Source organism: Haemaphysalis longicornis, unplaced genomic scaffold, assembly GCF_048455015.1.
Source record: "Haemaphysalis longicornis isolate Haplotype H1 unplaced genomic scaffold, Haemaphysalis longicornis Haplotype H1 scaffold_5, whole genome shotgun sequence".
In the NCBI taxonomy this organism is placed as follows: Eukaryota; Metazoa; Arthropoda; class Arachnida; order Ixodida; family Ixodidae; genus Haemaphysalis; species Haemaphysalis longicornis.
The window spans coordinates 43,527,543-43,545,846 of NW_027526385.1; the positions used below are offsets into that span (position 1 = coordinate 43,527,543).

General features: G+C 48.8%; 1 protein-coding gene across 2 annotated transcripts; it reads right to left on the bottom strand.

Moving 5' to 3' along the window:
• Positions 1–258: 258 nt before the first annotated feature.
• LOC144138120 (organic solute transporter subunit alpha) lies at positions 259–16,962 on the bottom strand. Of its 2 annotated transcripts, none has more exons than XM_077670232.1 (8): positions 16,761–16,962; positions 15,923–16,032; positions 12,476–12,627; positions 11,659–11,732; positions 9,801–9,959; positions 9,249–9,360; positions 4,363–4,618; positions 259–2,366 (listed from the first exon to the last, which is right to left on the bottom strand). In XM_077670232.1, exons 2-8 carry the CDS (start codon positions 15,990–15,992, stop codon positions 2,101–2,103), a joined length of 1,089 nt encoding a protein of 362 aa, XP_077526358.1. In that variant the 5' UTR covers positions 15,993–16,032; positions 16,761–16,962; the 3' UTR covers positions 259–2,100. The 2 variants fall into 2 exon arrangements, with proteins under 2 accessions (XP_077526358.1, XP_077526359.1); XM_077670233.1 differs by lacking the exon at positions 16,761–16,962 and adding an exon at positions 16,283–16,549.
• Between the last annotated feature and the right edge of the window lie 1,342 nt (positions 16,963–18,304).

An 18,304-nucleotide genomic window follows, 5' to 3' on the forward strand; every position in this document is an offset into this window, starting at 1 on the left:
CAAGAGGGCTTGCCTTCATCAAGTCACCAAATACCTGCTCTGATGATGGCAAGTCTTCTTGCCAAAAACAGTGAATGTCGTTATTGTTCTTTACGTGTGTCCAACTTTTCCCACGTAATATATATAAAAGAAAACTTCGAACAAGGTAGTGACCACGACTGTTGCCAACGTTTCAGCAAAGAGACTTGCCTTCGTCAGGAACAAGGCAAGTCTCTTTGCTGAACCATTGGCAACAATCGTGGTCGCTAGCTTGCTCGAAGTTTTCTTGTGTTCCCTGCCATCTTCCAAGTTTTATTGCTCCCTATATATATATAATGATTTGTGTCACTCTCATTTTCAGATAGCAAGATCGCTGTAACAATCTGCCTTAGCCTGCATTAGAATACCATCTGCACCCTTTGGCCAATCCTCAAGTGATTCTCAGTATAACAACATTCACGGATGCAAATGGGAATGCAATGAAAAACTTAACAAGGAGGGTTGCAACACCGGGAGTTAATGAGGAAAACATGGTGACAAGAAGAGGTCTCAAAAGAAAAGAGGCCTTTTCTTTGTTTCGGGTTTTGAACTGTGGATGGAGGGAAACAGACGCACAGATCCCACATAGTAGCGGAGACTGGGGTGCACGTGTGATGCCATTGCAGAATAAACTGGACCTCCAAAGAGAGCAAGAGACAGCATAAGCTAGCACCTGAGTGCAAAGCACAAGACCGCCAACCAACTCGATTTTTCGGTAGCTCATTAATAAAAAGATGGAAGCTTATCCCTGAGCAAGGTCTTAGCGTGAAAGACACTAGGTTAGGCAAACCAACTTTTCCCTCTTAATACCCCACTAATTACACAACACGTTTCATGTTGCATCGAATATAACACGGAACAACCTCGAGAAGCATGTGTGTCAAGCACTGCTCATTGTTGCCTAAACCTGATGCAGCACTGTGTCACATATTTCAACTGCACTGATTCTATAAAATTAAGCCTACCCTGTGGTGCATCCTCTAAATGACAATCCTGCATGCCTCAATCTAGATAAAATGAAATTATGGTCATTTCTGTTATCTGTCTGCTACAAAGCACTACATCCAAAACTGGAGGAGCCAACCTCGTGCTTAAAACAGCAATATTTTGTGGCTGCTGACTTTAAGTTAACGTAGCACGTATTCAACTTTGCTGCACCTTGTGCATTGCCTACAAGAGATCTTTCCTTACACTCAATGAACGTTGCAACCAGTGCGTGGCTAGAGCAGGGTGGTGTTGTCGACAGCTGTCCGTGCTCTCAACGTAAAGCAGGCACTCTACTTCTAGTGTTGTTTGACATTTATAACAGACATAACTCATCCAAATGCGTTGTGCAAAAACCACATTTTGAACAATTGTCAAAAGCATATTGTCCAAAGCAGGCAATTGTAGCGGCTTAAGTCGTTTCAATTGCTTCAGTCGCAAGCAAAATGAAGACCGTCCTCAACATAACTGCTTACAGTCCAGGACCAGATATAATTTGAGTTTTTATGACCGCTGGTTCGCCTCTATACATAGGCACACCAATTAAAACATTGTAACCCAAAGTGCAATACCAGTTATAGTGCGGTTTCTTTTGACGATCCAATACTCAAGCTATTTTGCATATGCTTAGCTGCAATCATTGGATCTAATTGTTTAGCACAACCACGCAAGGTATTTGAGTTGCTCTCCAATCATGCCGATGCACTACCCTGCTCTAGTCAATCTTACCAGTTGCAAAGCATCAACGCACAGCATTTGGCCAAGCTGTGTCGGTTTACTTTCATTTCCTGATGTTCTCCTAGTCCAGCCTGGGCAACACGCTAGTCTCGGTCATCTCAGCACTGGCTGGCAGTACACAAAGTCTTCTGACTCCGTGTACTGGCAAGCACTAGGACAGAAGAGCTCTAACTTTGTGTGGGAAGTCAGAAGACTTCGAGCGGTCCACAGTGACTGCTCCCCAAACTTTTAGCCTGTGGAAGAGACACTACTCGTCGCATAGAAGTGCAACTGGGAATATTGAGGAGTGGCCTCATTACACAACAAACTGCTGGCTACGCATTGGCTAGGAAGTGACCGTGGGCCGGCTTGCGGCCCGGATCAGTAGGTGAATGCGGCCAGGTATCGGCTACTGGCCTGGTACGCGGCGCTGGCTTGGTGCGCGTTGGCTTGCGGCCGAGGCAGGGAGGAGGCGGTGGACGGCCTCGGGTGGCTGTTGGCGTGCGCCATGGTCGCGTGGCCAACAGAGGCCCTGGACCGAGTGGAGGGCGGCAGCAGAGTTGTGTTCGGCTGTGGATGCAGGAAGAAGTATCGCGACACGGTGGACACCATGAACGCTTGGCCCATCAGCATGGCGCTGCTCAGGTCTGAAAGCAAAGGCGAGCAAAGGCCACGCACAGGTCAGTGTCCCCTGGCCGTCTCAGTCGAAGTACAGGCCTCAAACCTAGAGAGAAACACGTCGAAAAGAGATTCGCCCGGATGAGCCTCAACACAGAGTGACCAGCATATCTGACTATCCTTTGACTTCGTCTTCATCGAGTGCTCGCAACTAAAGCCGGCTTGCCAAATGGTATGTTCTCAACTCTGCCTGTACAGTTACAGTGGAATCTCGATGATACGATTCTGGGTGATACGAATTTCGGGATGTTACGAATTTCTGAAAAGTCCCGGCGAAATTGCATTGTTAGCAATGGGAAAAATTTTGGCTGTTCCAAACGGACCTGCACGGCCCGGCGGATGATACGAACGAGCCGGCGAGGGGCCCGACTGCCGAACGAGCAAGTGACGGCTCTCTCTTCCCTCTTTGTCGCTTTTTCTGTAGAAACGGCCGGGCTGTTGTTTTCTGCTTGCTGACACCGTTGCGAAACCCCGCACGCTTCTCGCGGCGCGGCCGCAGCCGGCCGGCCGCGAAGTGGCGTGGCCGCTCGAGCGACCGCTCCTAACCGCTCTTTAAAATGCCGCTCAAGGCAGACGCTAAGTTGCTTGTGCGGTAAAGGAGCTGATTATTCAGGCGAAAACGGTACTATAAAATATCATCAACGGCGCTAGTGAAAGTGCCCATGAAATATCTGCCGGGGTGCTATGTCTAACCATCTCCGGCGGAGCCAAGCCGGCTGTCTCGAGCGCTTCGCAAGTCGTCAGGCTCCTCCATCCTGCCGCGCGTGTCGTGCGTCATTTTCTGGTTGAGGTAGGAGCTACGGCGGGCGCGAAATCGTCGATACAAACGTGAAAATACAGTGCGTGCAATGCCGAGGTGTGCGAATTGCGTGCAAATACGCACCATGCGGTTCACGCTTGACTTGCGGCATGTACCGCGAGTGAGGTGACGAGCGCGAAGCGTTACGCACTTCAGAAAGGACTGCTTTGCGACATTGGGGTAAAAAAATGCAGAAGAAAATAGCGAATTTCTTCAGGCGAAAGTAAGAAAAGAGATACACGAAAACTTTTTTCAGCGCTACATTTTTTGGTCCGTATTGGTTCATACGAATTTTGGATGATACGAATATTTATCGCGGTCCCGCGAGATTCGTATCATCGAGATTTTACTGTACTGCATTGGAAACATCCTTCTGTGCCTCATCAAAAAGGAATGAAGTGGTACAGCAACACAGTGCAACAAGACGCAAACTTCTGACTAGGTAAGATACTCGTGTGAACCACTCATGGACAACACTTCAGAAAACCGCTGGGAAGGTGTCACTCACAACACCAGAGTCAGACACAGTGTAAAAAGATGCCTGTCAGAAGGATGTCCCTTTTTGACAGCCTAGTGAAAGGTGCTGTTAGAACACTCATTGACTCCCATTAGAAATAATTTATAAACCATGCTGTGCTTCATCAATAAGCAACAAAGAGCAGCAACAGTGAGCTACAAAAGGCAAAGGCAACCCTCAGCCCTCAAGTTCTGATTATGATTAAACCACCACACTGACAACCCTTCAGTTCATGACACCCTAGTGGGAGGTAGAGTAAGAAGACACCTGTTGGAAGGGAGTCACTCACTACACTTGAGTAAAGGCCCCTTCACACTTGCGATAAAAGCAAGTGAAAGCGATGGGAATTCTGTCGTTTTGAAGCGCGGCGACAAAAAATGGACCCGACCACTCGACAAAAACAATCATCGCGTGACAAAGCGATCAAATTACCGTCGCTTTCGCTTGCGTTCATCGCAAGTGTGAACAGGCTTAAGGGCTGCTGTAAAAACCCTCACAGAGTCCCGTGACAACAAAAGCCAAATGTGGCACGAAGAGTAAATGAAGTGTCGCTCATGATGCCCGAGTGAGAGCCGGTGTAAAAAAACGCCCACCAGAACGGAGTCACTAGTGACGCCCCAGTGGAAGGTGCTGCAAAGAGTGCACTCACAGACTCCCGTGACCACGGAAGCCACGGGCGGCACGCAGGGCAAGTGGCCCGTGAGGCCGGCCAACTTGAAGGCGACCAGTTGCAGCCGGGTGAGGGTGAAGTGCAGGTGCAGTACGGTGAATTTGCGCCGAAGCAGCAGCTGCGGGGGCAAGGGCCGAGAGGCCAGCTTGACAAAGATCACAAAGCCATACGTGCCCAGGAGGAACGACCCCGCCTGAAGGAGCATCAGGTATGGGGACGCATTGGTCGCCTCCATCTGCAAATGTCAAGCGCAAGGAGAAACCAACAGCATTACAGCAGCACCACTGACACACGCTGTGACAGCTTTTATTGCGACTGTATGGTGTTTCTATTGCTTTTTTTTTACAACACAATTAACGAAGGCTTGCATGGGGGCTAGTTGGTACAATAGGATCTACATGATACTTTGATTCCCCTCCCTATAATTACGTGTAAAGGGAGCGAGCCATATGCTTCTCAGTGATGGCGGCAATCCAGTTCCTCACTTCACATCTCACTCATGCAATTTTGCCTCTGCCACATACCCAGTAGCCTAAAGACAGCTTAAAGGAGTACTGACATCAATTTTCGGCGTTAATATTATTGCACAGCTCGCTTCCTTTACCCAACAGAATGCCCTGGCACAAATATGAGCGGCCTGCGACATGAAGAACATATTTCAATTGGGTCTCATTTATCGAACAGCGCGCGGAGTGGCACTCAGCAAATGGACATCAGCGTGACATCATCCCGTGATAGCCAAAAGAAGTGACGAGACAGCGCTCGTCAAAAGCCACTTCACGCTAGCGGCCCCGAGAGCGGCAAGTGGACGCCGGCGCATTCACAGACGGGTGCACGCAGCCAGAGCAACAGGCATAACCACTGCCCAGAGAGGCACTGTTTGCAAAAATAAAGCTCCACACACGGGAAAGGAAGTGATAATATAGCCCGGAATCGCAATAGAAGTCGCCATCAGGACTTTTATTGAAAGCGGCCGCAATGGCAGGCCTAGCACCTTCAGGCTGCAGCTCAGCCGTTCAGCGGTTCAGCTCCGGCGGCGGCGCGGTCGAAACAACGCCCCCACTGGACTCCGCAGTGTTTTGACGTCCGCACAAAGCGGTGAGGTCATGCCGGGATTCTGTCATATGCACTCGGGATGAAAGCGCGGGAATTTGAAACAAACGATTTTCAGGCTGTTCAATGTAATTAAGTATCACGCGCGGAAGTATTTAAAGTGCTGTTTCGGGTTTATCAGACCATTAAAGGGGCCCTGAAAGGCATTTTGAGCACACTAAATGAACTAGCGCAATCGCTAGATTGGGTCTCCAACGTCACCTGTGCCAAGTATTACTCTTTTACGCGCAGCGGAAAGCTCACACTTTTGTTGCAAAGTTTGTCGCTTTTTTCTCACCCTTTCCTTCGTGTTTTTGGACGCCGCCATCTTCACATGTCTACATCATCGATTCCCAGATGTTCGTCATGAGCTAGACATCCTGCTATTGGGCGGCTTTTTCACGCACTTCCGGCAAAGAGATGAGTCGTCTGCTCAGCGTCGGCTCGCCGGCTGATCTGCCAGCGGAGTGCCGGAGTGCTTCGACATTTTACGACAAACGAAACAAGTGTAAACAAACGCTTAACCGTTTGTATTGAATGCAACACGGCCATAACACGACGTGGATTTTATCTTACGTGAGTACGTACCATAAAGAAAGTCCCGTGGCACTTCTTTGGTGCAATCGCAGAGAACGCCCTGAGCCGAATGCCCGGGTTTGACGCGTACATTTTATTCAACTTCAAAACAATCCAGAGATGCGTTTCGAACGAACGCAACGTCACAACATGCGTTGCAAGTCTGAACCGCGATTGACAGACGATGAGTTGCCTCCTCCTGCCCGTCGTAAATACGGCACTCACCTCACACCCGGTTTGCGGGGACGAGCAGCAAGTCACAACTGTGGCGCGCAAGCGAGAAGGCTTTTAGCCAGGCACACTGCACATACCCCATGCGAGGTTGAGTGGTACGTCGTTCGAGAAAGATAATCCAGACCATGGGAAGCACTATCCACCCGCAGAAGTACAATGTCGCATTTCATCGCGAAACGAACGCGTCCACAACACACAGGAGGCGATGCACACACACACACACAGCTTCGGTCGCTGCATTGGCTTAGCTGCAAGCTTCGTTCGGACAATCAGCGATGCTACGACGATACAGAGCTGCGTGAGGACGACGTGCTAACCACTTCACGTATTTGAAAACACAGGGGCAAAGAACTAGGTTCATCGGAAGCAAAAAATCTTTCCTCCATTATAGTGCCTGAAATATACTGGCTAGTGTGCCGAGGGCGGGCTCCAGACGGGCGCCGGGAGCGATGTACGCGGCCGTCTGCCGCTTGGGGCGCTGCCGTGCGGGAGTGTGCGCGTTCATCCGGCCCGAGCAGATCGCGCGGTTACCTCCGAGCTGCGTAGCAGACGGCAGCGGCAGAACTTTCCATTCCCGCTTGCGACGAAAGCGAGCGAAAGCGACGGCAATTCTGTCGCGCAACCAAAATTTGTCCCGACCATTCGACAAAAACGATCGTCGCGCGACAAAGCGACGGAATTCCTGCCGCTCTCACTCGCTTTCGTCGCAAGTGCGAACGAGCCTTTATGCGCAATCTCCGCCCCACATAAAACAAGCTCTTGCTTGTCGCCTGAGCATACGGTTGATATCTGACTACGTTACACTGTGCTTGCCAGTGTATTTAAACGATGTCACTAGGTTTGAAACGTACGCGCTCGGCGTGCAGCTTTGTAAACGCAAGCGGTTTCACATACGCACGCTATTTTGCTGCTAATAGAGTTTTAGTACAGCGTTTGTGGCCTTTGCATACGCTAAACGCTAAATTTTTGCGTCCCGCTACGTGACACCGCGATGGGAGTTTTAGTAGAGCGTCTCATCAGTTTTGCGTAGCGACACACTAATGCATACGGCGCCATCTGTCAAATGTTTTCCGAAATGTCTCGCCGGCTGATCTGCTAGCGGAGTGCCGGAGTGTTTGGACATTTTACGACTATCCAAACAAGTGCAAACAAACGCTTTCCCCTCAGTGTTGAATGCAACACATGGGTGCAGCTTGTCAGAACACGGGTTCTCGCTGATCGAGTGCAGCGTTGGTTTGCTCTTCGCCTTCACGTTCATCGCCGCTGATAAAGCGATCCGATCCGGCGCGTTTTGTGCACGGGTTCTGTGTCGGTTGAAAATGTCTTTTTTCACATGCCGCCGGTAGTAGGAATTACAACCACCGCAAAATAACACCCGGCACCAGCGGGGCCACATCTGAGACCGCGCTTTTTGGATAAACAGTGCGCGGTGCACCAAAGGGAACGAGCGCACGATCCTCCCCACGCGGCTGCGAGTTCGCCGCCGATACCAACCCCTGCACCTACGTACACCGCGAAAGGGCAAGGCCAGGCCGCACACATGCGGCCAGGTCATTCGTTCGCTTTTCCAGCCTGTGTCCATGGTGTCTACAGAGATGAAAAAGCCGAAAGAGCTGGCCCGTAGCAGACGGCAGTCTGTGGGATCGCAATAGCAGAAGTACGTCACCGCTGAGGAGCGGAGCATCATGGGAGGGGAGGCCAACAGCGAAGAAACAGTTGAAAGGAGGAGGAAATACGGCGCGACGATAATTCGCAGTTTTTGATTTACGATTTCTCAGCTAATACTCATCGCTTTAACAAAATTCTTGCAGGAGGAGATTGCTAATACATTGCTTTATTTGGTTACATGTACATCCATGCATCGGCGGAAGGCATTTCAGGACCCCTTTAAGCATCGATAAAAGCAATAAAAGTGGAACATAAAATTTTCGTGTCAGTACTCCTTTAAGTACTTAAAGACAAAATATAAGTCTGTTTTATTCTAAAGATTTCGTGTTTTATAGTGCTTCTGCACTTGTCTGGCAGCAAACCATGCCTTATTCACTGAGAAATTCATCAATTTAGGTTAGAATTTTGATTCCCCCATAAAATCGTGTCTTCGTGACGTCTGCCATGAAGTCATAAAGGCGGTATTCAAACGAACTTCCAGTGCGTCATTAGGCTCTGCAGCCTTGCTTACCATCGGCCCTCCCAGATGGCGCTGCTACCATACTGAGCTGCGGACCGTAGTCCGCCGTTGCTTTGTTTTTGACCGTACTTGCACCTGGCTTGTTTTTGTTACGGCAGAAAGTAATCTATTCGTGAAACATGGGGTATGCCCGACAAACAGGGTCACGTAAGACAACGTTGCTTACGCTTACGCCAACCAGCCAGTGCCGTGCAAGACAACTCCGAAGCGGCGGACGGCTGTGCGGCTAAAACAAGCATAGTGCGCCCCGTACCAACAGCAGCGTGCATCGGTACTTCTATGTTTAAGTGTATTTTCGCAACTTTCGTTGTTTACACCACCATTCTTACTGCTGTAAAATGAATATGCATTACATTTAAGTGCAAATAGCTCATCCAGCAAGCTTATAAGCCCTGCCTGATTTGCGTTTGCTTTTGCTGGCACAGGTGGGCATATGACATCATAGGTTCTGTTGTGGTAAATGAGCTAGTGGGTCGCATGGCCATTCCCCTTTTTCCTATTTATATAGCTCACCTGAGCGAAGTGTGCGTTAAAAGTGGTGTTGCTCTGATAATTCTAAAGAAAAAATCTTTCGAATGAACCAAACTTGTGTTTTGTCTGAATGGCCCCTTTAATTAAGGAACTGGAAAAATGTTTGTGCAGGCTTACTGTCTTACCAGGTACAGACTAAGGTGACTCATGCACTTTTAATGCACTTCTTAAACAGGTCACAGGCTCTAGCTTGCTAATCGTGTGCCAGCAGCCATCACCAGGGGGGGTGGAGAGGTATACCCACCTTGTCTCCCTCGTGGATGCCTGTCAGAGTGCAGACAAAGATGATGGAGATGAGAATCAGGGGAATGACAAACAGCTGGTACACGACCACCCGCAGGACAGCATACCTCCGCCTGCAGGCACAGCAAGAGCAGCCGCCCAAAGGTTTCTCGAACATCTCATAAGGCGTCTCTCTGGACGGTCCTTTGATTGAAAATCAGCTTCATACCGCTGATCTCTATAGCCTCAGCAGCAATGAAACAAAATCCTTCTTCATTATTTTTTATTTATTTACGGTGACGTAAAGTACGACTACAGCCGATGCCAGCAGCCACTTATGGCAGTCATGGTAAGAGCGCCTGCTGTGATGCTGATGTGCTTGTATTCTGTTCCCTGTATCTGACCTTTAATAGCAACAACCAACAAAGGTCAAGGGACAGAGAATTCCGGCAATGAACTAGCCACAGTAAAACACTCATGTGGAGTCTGAGCTGAAGCTACAAACCGAGGCGCTGTAGGTGGCTCGACTGCATCAGCCAGTGCTGCGAGAGAGCAAAGCGGGAAGCGTGCTCACTTGGAGAATGTGGGTGCCGGGCAGCACCAGAGCACGCAGCAGATGGGCGGTCCCCGGAGCGGCATCTGCTCATTGATGAGCCGCTGGACCAGCTGCTCCCAGCTCCCCGCGTAGCAGCCAATCAGCTCAAAGTACATCACCAGCGAAAATGGAAGATACCTGCACGTGTCGACGGGGACACCGAGGGGGAAGGGTCAGTGCATTCACCTTTGAGGCGTGCTGCTACTGCACATCAGTGTGTCAAAGACACATACCTTGTATTGTGTGCATGTCTCAACATCTACTTCAAAAGTGCCACTAACCCAAATGGGCACAGACATAGTAAGTGCATGGATGTTAGCTCAGCAACCTGTGCAGGAGTGTGTGGAGGTTACTCCTCAGCTTGCCTCAAGCATGGAGCATGCTTAAATGCTACCAAGGCTCTATCACGGCTGATTAAAGCATTATCACTCCAGGGCTGCCAGTACTCCTGGTCAGATGACAGATACTGTTACCCCTTTGCGGTCCATTGTCGGGCCCCACCCAAAAACGCAACACGGCCATGGCCGTCCACTGTCAGGGTACGCCTGACTTGGATGTTCAAGGTTAAATTTCGTGGTTTTAAGGCGCAGCCCTCCGGCAGCCGTTACCTGGGCTTTGCTGTGTTTATGTCTGCATAACCGAGTGACCGAACGCAGCAGCGACGGCAGAAAGAAAACGGACAGGAGCGCTTAGCGAAGGGTGGGGAGGAGGGCGGCTTGTGCAGCTATGGCGTCACCTCTCTCGCAGCCTCCCCGTCACTCGGGTTTCACGCATCGCCACACAAGGAGTGCCCTTTCCGCCTCCCCAAACTCTGCTTTGTTTGCAACTAATTCAAACGACGCGACATTTGCACGGGAGCTTCAAACACGATTTGCAACAACACGCTGGCCGGCGGCGGTGACACGCTGTGAGACAACAGCAAAGCAGCACGCGCCATTGTGCGTTCGGTGATCACGCGATCACTTCCTGAGACGCAGCAGATACGCACTGTGACCGAGAGGACTGCAGTTCCCGCTGCGCCCAAATTTCGCATTAGGGAGTAGTATAGTAATCGTCAGTGCATTTTTTTTTTCCCTGCAACGTGCCCGCAATCTTTGTGCCCATGATGCGCCATCTCTTGAGGGATAAGTGAACTTTTTTTGTTAAAGTTCTCTTCTTTTTGCACTAGGGTGCAGCACAATGTTCAGCACGGGCCTTCTGGATTCCAGAGCATTGTCTCGTGCGCGCCGTTTGCTGAGAGCGTGGCCGATTTTTTATCCCGTGCATTCTATAGCGGTGCACTTATCGAAAGCAACGACGGTTTCAGTGAGAAAGAAAATTGCGTGCCGCCATCAGTTAGTTATGACAGTGATTCGACAGAAGCGGGTGACAAAGACCCCGACGGTGGTGGAGACAGCACCGCGCAGATCATTACTCTGTGAGCTTCGTTATTCATCAAAAGATAATAAAATGTTGGCAAAACCCTTTTTCCTGGCATTTAGAGGTTTCCATTGTCAATAGTTTTATTTGGAGGAGCGCACAGCTGTGGAATCGTGGTGAGAAAGAGCAGCAAAACCTGCAGAGGGCTGGTTTCGCTGCTAGTTGTGGACTGGAACGGCCGGAAAGCGGGCAAAAGGTCCGGACTGCAGAGAGCCAAGCCAAAGTACAAAGCATAGCCCGCTACCCTCAGAGTGTTGTCCAACACTGTCCCAACTCAGCTCAGTCCTGCTGTTACTCAAAGGGAGCTGAATAACATCAGGGTTGCTAAGTCGCAAGCAAGAAGTGCTAAGTGTAAGGAGAGTTTTGACTTTGAGTTTTTTTTACACAGCTGTTTTTCGTCGGGGCATCGGTCACTCACAGCATGATAATAGAAGAAGTGGCATCGTGCACCCTGGGGAACACGGTGGCCACTAAGGCACAGACCGAAGTTACCTGGGGCCACCACCCGACCATGCAGCAGCAGCAGCAGTGAAGGAGAGAGGGAGAGGCAGAGAGATGGGGCAGCAATGTTAGCAGAGAAAAAGGGGACACAAGACACGTCACGCAAGCACTGACGTGGTACTGGAACTGCACCAGTTGAGAATTTCTATTACGCACCATCCCGCTGGCATGCGCACCCTCAACAGATTTGTCACCAATAAATAGAGATGCAGCACCCACGGTGAGTGCATATAAATACAGCAGACAACTACCGTATTTATTCGAATATAAGGCGAGGTTTCTTAAATGTCCAAAATCCATAGTCTCAAAGTCATACCGCGCCTTATATTTGAAGCTCAGTATATATATATATATATATATATATACATATATGGTGATATTTTTACTCTCCAAACTGCACCCTCACCTCATAATTGCGACTGCCTTATAATCGAATAAATAGGTATAAGTAGCGGGAATGCAAAAGACCCAGTGCAAGCAAGAGCAGTAGAAGGCAAAGAGAGAGATATGGAGCATGGGTGGGTAAACACTATCACCGAGAGCACTTTACAGGGCAGTACAAGTGAGAGCACAAGGGGCCACTTCAAGCATTGCCTGAGCAAGATAAAAGCCCCAACACAATGTTGCATTAGGCTGGGTGCACTGGGGGAGTTTTTCAATTCCAGGGTGTGCAACCCCACCACCGGTGCACCCCGGCCAAACACAGTGGTGGCGCACCAGTGCAGGGCACTCACAGGAAACACGGAGAGGGCGAGGGAGCTGTAGAGCAGCGGCCGCCGGGGCCAGCAGGCACTGAGGTAGTGGCATTCGTGCACAAACACCGCCACCGTGGTCAGCACCATCAGGCTCTCGACCGCCGCCAGGAACAGGCCCCAGTTGCCCAGCACTGCACAAAGGGCATGGCATAACCAGCAGCTCGCCAGAGCAAAGGCTGCCGTGCACCTTACCACTCCGTTCATACCCTAACAATGCAACTTGGACGAGGACAAAGCGGAGTTGGCACGGGCACTCTTTTCTTCGCTTCATCCTCGTTCAAGTTGCACTGCTAAAGTTAAGGTGAACTTGTACCAGCTCACCCAGCCTAACATCCTCTGCTTACCACTGGTTACGTAAATGCCGTTTCGCGAAAGATAGGCTCCAACTGGCATCTGCCATTGAGTCCCTTAGGTATACTAGAACAGATAGTGGGGCTAGCATCAATGTGGCTCCTGTGAGGCCATCCATGCTAACATGGGAATTACAGGAAGAGTACCGATTCCCTCGTCCAAATATGCAGCACAGGTTAATATTGAAATCAAGACTATACCAACTAGACCCTAAACAAGCCTTTGTTGACTTGATTTCCATTAGTCTGGCTTCCAGCGCTTAAACGGACACTGAAAGCAACCAGATACTAGTTGGTTTCAAACCTTCCCATAGCCGTTTTAGTGCTGAAAGATGCTTTAATTGCTGAGAAAACGCTAATCAACCGTTGATAAAACATGACACAAACAGCGACTGCAGCCATCGTTTGTGTCACAATAAATCAGAAGCAAATGAGGCAGTGGTGATGTATAGCAGTATGGAAGCAACCAAATACACCGCTACCCCGCTTCAGTCGTGCTTTCTCGAACTCCCACATCCTTTGCAACTCTGGACCACTAAGCAAGATGTTCTTTCATGGGACCCATGATCAGTATTGACGCATTAGTAAATAAAAGCATATTGTCCTTTTGAGGCCCCGCAAACGTTGGCGTCGAACCAACCGTGTGTAGCTCACACACTTAGCGGTACCGCCGGCCCAAGTATGGACGAGTAGCACCATCCAGAGGCAGCCAGGAAAGACTGTGCACGCCAAACAGTTTAACCCCTTCTGGGGCAAGTTGCACAGTATAGCCAGTCGTGGTGGCACCTGTCTTCACGTTTTCGTGATTTTCCACCTCATTTTATAAACAGCGACGCGTAAGAGTGATATGTTCGTGTCCTTGGAGAGCTAATCTATCGAGCTAGAGCGACTTGTATTTTGACTTCAATGTCCCTTGAAGCAAGGGTAAAAAAGCACAAAGTGCAGCAAAAATACTCAGAAACATGTTTTTATCACATAGGTAGCTAATAAAAACATACTGTGACTATCATAAGATGAAATGAAGCCCAATAACTCTTTCTTTTCTCCTCTTTTTTTCAGCGGGAGGACTACGTGAAGGTTTTTCATCTATGATTCTGTCAGATGAGCCTGTTATTACAAGGGACTTTTAACTATTGCAAAACCATGCAAAAACGTGCCTTAAACTCTTAACAGCTATTTAAAATGAACAAATTATCAGGGTTGTGCCCATGATTCGACAAAATATCGCATCAAGGTCAACCGTGCCCACACAATTAGTCTGCGATTAAGAACTGTGTTAATTAGTTTTGGTCGACCATGATGAGGATGTTTGTCACGTGTGTGTGTATGTGCATATATGTAAATGCATACACATATATATGTAATTTTTTGATAACTTATTTTCTTAAAATAACAGTTGAATTGTTTATTGCGCTTGCATGGGGTTCTGCAAAGTTGAAAGTTTTTTGTAATAACTGGCTTAGTTCAGCAGAAATGAGGGCAAATTGTGGGCGAAAATTGTGGACAATTACATGTTCCATGTAGTCCTCACCACTGAAAAACGAAAAAAAAAAAACAGGGAAATGCACATTCTTTCATCACCACGATGTTTTTATTAGCTACCTATGTAAACACTGAACTTTGTGTATTTTCGCACTTGCTAAAATGTTATAAACCAAGCCAGTTATAAAGCCAGAGTCTGATGAAGCTAATAAAAACCTATACACTTCCCATAATTCCCATGATGGCAAGTGGTTGCAGCAACAGTTTCACTCTACTCTCTACGGCATCAGGCAGCCACCAGGGAACAGGCACTCACAGCTGCAAATGAGGGTAGTAGACAAGCCTACAGGCATAAACTCCCTGTATGTGAACGTAAGAGAAACTTTTGGCAGGTTCTGCCAAATTGTCTACAGTTTTCAAGCAGCCACCATTTTGATGGCAGCGGTATAAAGGGAAAAAAACCAGCACCCCTGCTGAAACACCTACAATTTTGGAGCTGCTGCTGCTATTGGAGCAGTCACTACCAAAGCCAGCGCCACTGCATCTCTGTGATGTCATGCAGCGAAGCAGGTTTGTATTCCTCAGTACCACAGTGTTGTCCGCTCTCCCTCCCTCCATCACCCCCCCCTCCCCGCCAAAGACTATGTGGCTCCAATTAGATGAAAAAACCAATCATGTCACACCTAGTGAAAAAGACACTTATATGGTCGTTAAAAAGCAAAGGATATCCCTGAATCTGGTGGGCACGTGAAGAGGCTTGCGTTGATCAATACGTACTGCTAGCATGCATGCACAGGACGTTCAATGACAAGTTACACAGTTTTCTCCATGCATGAGCATAGCAAAAACACCACACATATGTTCCCCCTTTGCCGGTATCACAATAGTTCCATATGCTCACCGGATTACCTGAATTATGGAATTATTAAGCTTGAAAAACCAACTCACCACTGGGTGAAAGGGGAGTAACTTTTGCACCGTTCATTGGCCTTGATTTAAAATACAAAAATGTTACACGGGGAATTATATTTACTAAAAATAAAATAAGGTCTTGAGAGGCATATGGCTATATGTCGATTGCTGACAAGTATTTAATGCAAAATAGTTTAACTGAGTCACACAGAAAATTTCAATGCCATAGCCAGTCTGTTGCTTGGCACGCTAATAGGCTAATAGCGTTACAACAGCAACAATAATAATAATAATAATAATAATAATAATAATAATAATAATAACTACTGAATTCAAGCTAGTTGCGCTAGGTCTAACACATGCGCTTAACAGCAACAATAACAAATGAATAAAAAAAGAAATTTCAGGGCCCCCGTTTTAAACATAAAATGTACAGGTGTTCCTACAGTACTAATTTGTCAAACCGAAAAAACGAGGCGCTCAGCTGCTTTTTTTTTTTTTTTTCACTGCGCGGCTGCGAACATTATTACTGAAATTTATAAGCTGTAGCGCTGCGAGATTATAAACTCCGGGTGGTATAATATTTCAAAAAATTGTGATCTCATGCAGAAAATTTCGATGTCACGACGATGTCACGATGTCTGTGGTACCTAAATAGGGAACGTCCGTGCAAGCCACTTACCTGCATATGCTTCCGGTGGAGTTGGCGTGTAACCTTTTTCCAGTAGCTCTGAGCAATTCAGGGTTTTCATTGTTCGCTGAACTGTGCCAAGGCATCACAACAATTTGGAGCTGAAACGAGATATCGAAGGGAGGGAAAAAATCCGTAAAGTTCGCTTCCGCGCACGGGATAGGCGCGCTTCACCGCTTAACATCACAGTATTGCCGTGGAGCTCAACGTTACCGTTTCCGACAGGCACCCATACAAATCGAACTTTCGCCCGTTGGTCGAAATAAGTGCTTCCAATTAATTTACAAAGAAAGCGAATGCGTCAAACAGCACATGCGGAAGACGCGCTAAAGAAACGCAAGAGAATAATACCGGTCTCAAGTCGCGCGAACGTCAATGATATTTGTAACGGGTTACAAAACAGCCGGATTGGTTCCTTTACGTAACGTCTGCTTGGCCTAGTGGGAAATGCGACGAGCAACTCTACCGCTACTTCGGCGCACATGCCTTCTACATTACTGCTACTTTTCTTTTTTCACCTTCGCGCCGATAAATCGCTCACTGGAGCCAGACAGAGCGTTACGTCTACGCGACAGCGCGCCTATGCATTGGCTCCGCGGGCAAGGCCAATAAAACGCTCCTATCGGCAGTCGCCGCTCGCTTCATTGAATCACTCTTCTCTCGTTACTTCGGATGAGGAACAGGCCCGAAGTCCGGTGACTACGACTAGGACACGAAGCACTGAAGTAGAGAGAGAGAAAAAAGCGCAAATAAAGGAGACGGAGAGTCGCGCAGACGTGATCGCGGGAGTCGTTTGCGCGAGCAAGGAAGCAGCGCTATGTAACGTCACCTGCTTTGCACGGGTGAAGTGCGGCCACGGGATAGGGCTCCGTGATCATCATCAACTATCGTTGGTGGAGTCGGGCCGCGGCGTTAGCTCGGCGGCGGTGCGCGAACGCGCCGACATTCGGCCCACAGCTGACCGACTCGCCCAGCCCCGTTTGCCTGTTGTCTCTTAGCTTGCTGCCAGGCGCGGCGGCATCCCCACCAGGGCGGCGCCAGTGGCGACAAGAGCGCCAGCTGATCATGGTAGAGAGATGCGCGCGGGATGTCGCCGGTTACAACCCTCCCAAGCTCGGACGTTCCCTGTCTTCTCTATAGGCGGCGTAAAAATCGACGCCCCACGTGACCAACCTAAAGCGCTGTTTTCGACCATCAAGCCCACCAGACGGCGCAGGCAAAATGTTACTTTTGGTATAGAATACAAAACATTCATTCCGTGACTCAAAGAGCCCACACAGTTCGCTTACAATGTGTTATTTAAAAATACTATTAACAAGTTCCGCATCAAACATCCGTTGAGCAAAAATGTACGCAACTTTTTACGAACAGCCGACTGGTGCACCACCTCGTTTCTGAATTCGCAACCACAAAGCCGCCAATTCAAATTGAAACCGCTGCAACGGCCGACCGTTTCAATGTGCGCGGAGCACCGGTTTCGTAACTGTTATTGCTGTTATGTGCTTTTGCGTCCATCAGTTGTTGAGAGGACTGGCAAAACACGGGAATTGAGTGCTTGTGGAATGACAAATGTGGGAAATTCCGCATCGGAAGGCAGCTGTCGAGGCCAGAATATTCGATTCTTCCAACAGAAGGTGAGTGTTATGCACTCCGCTAGAAAGACGGTGCAAAGGAAACCGTTGTCGCCGTCAATACTTCATTTGCGCCCTTCGTTCGAAATCTTAGCGCAAGTGAACGAGTTGTTATGGCAAAAAAAAAAAAATGTTGTCACGAAAGCGACGTACAATTGCAGCGATCGAAATGAAATGATGTCCTGGCCTCTGTAAACTTGCGGATGTCAATAAACGATTTGTTCTCACTTGCTGCTCACTGTGGTCTGTGCCAGTCGAGGCCATCTGGTCACCTGGCGTAACATCACTTCACTAGCGCGGCGCAAGTAAACACGCGACCAGCGTGCCAGCCAGGAGCCAGCAGGAGCAGCCACGGCCGGACTCGACGCCCCTTTCGCGCGCGGGAGGAGGAGAGTCGAGTGCGGCCGTGGAGCAGCGAGCCGGCGGCCGCCGTGCGAGGGCAGCCATGTTATTAAGGAGCTCAAGCGGCCTGTGCAAAAAGCATCCGCCATGTTTACAAAGCCGTGTTTACAGCGCCATCAAGCGGGCGTACTGGGTAGTTCACGACGCCGCCACTACGCTTTTTCTGGCACTACAGGCAAAGCTAGACCTTTGCTTCTCTAAAATCCTCCCTGTTCTGTGATACGAGTTAACCAGGAGTATGAAACTTTCCGAGTATGACAGGGGCATGCACATATAATAGTTTTGCGAATGCCTTTAAACTGCATCTAACGGTCTCGCTGAATGAAGAAAATGGACTACA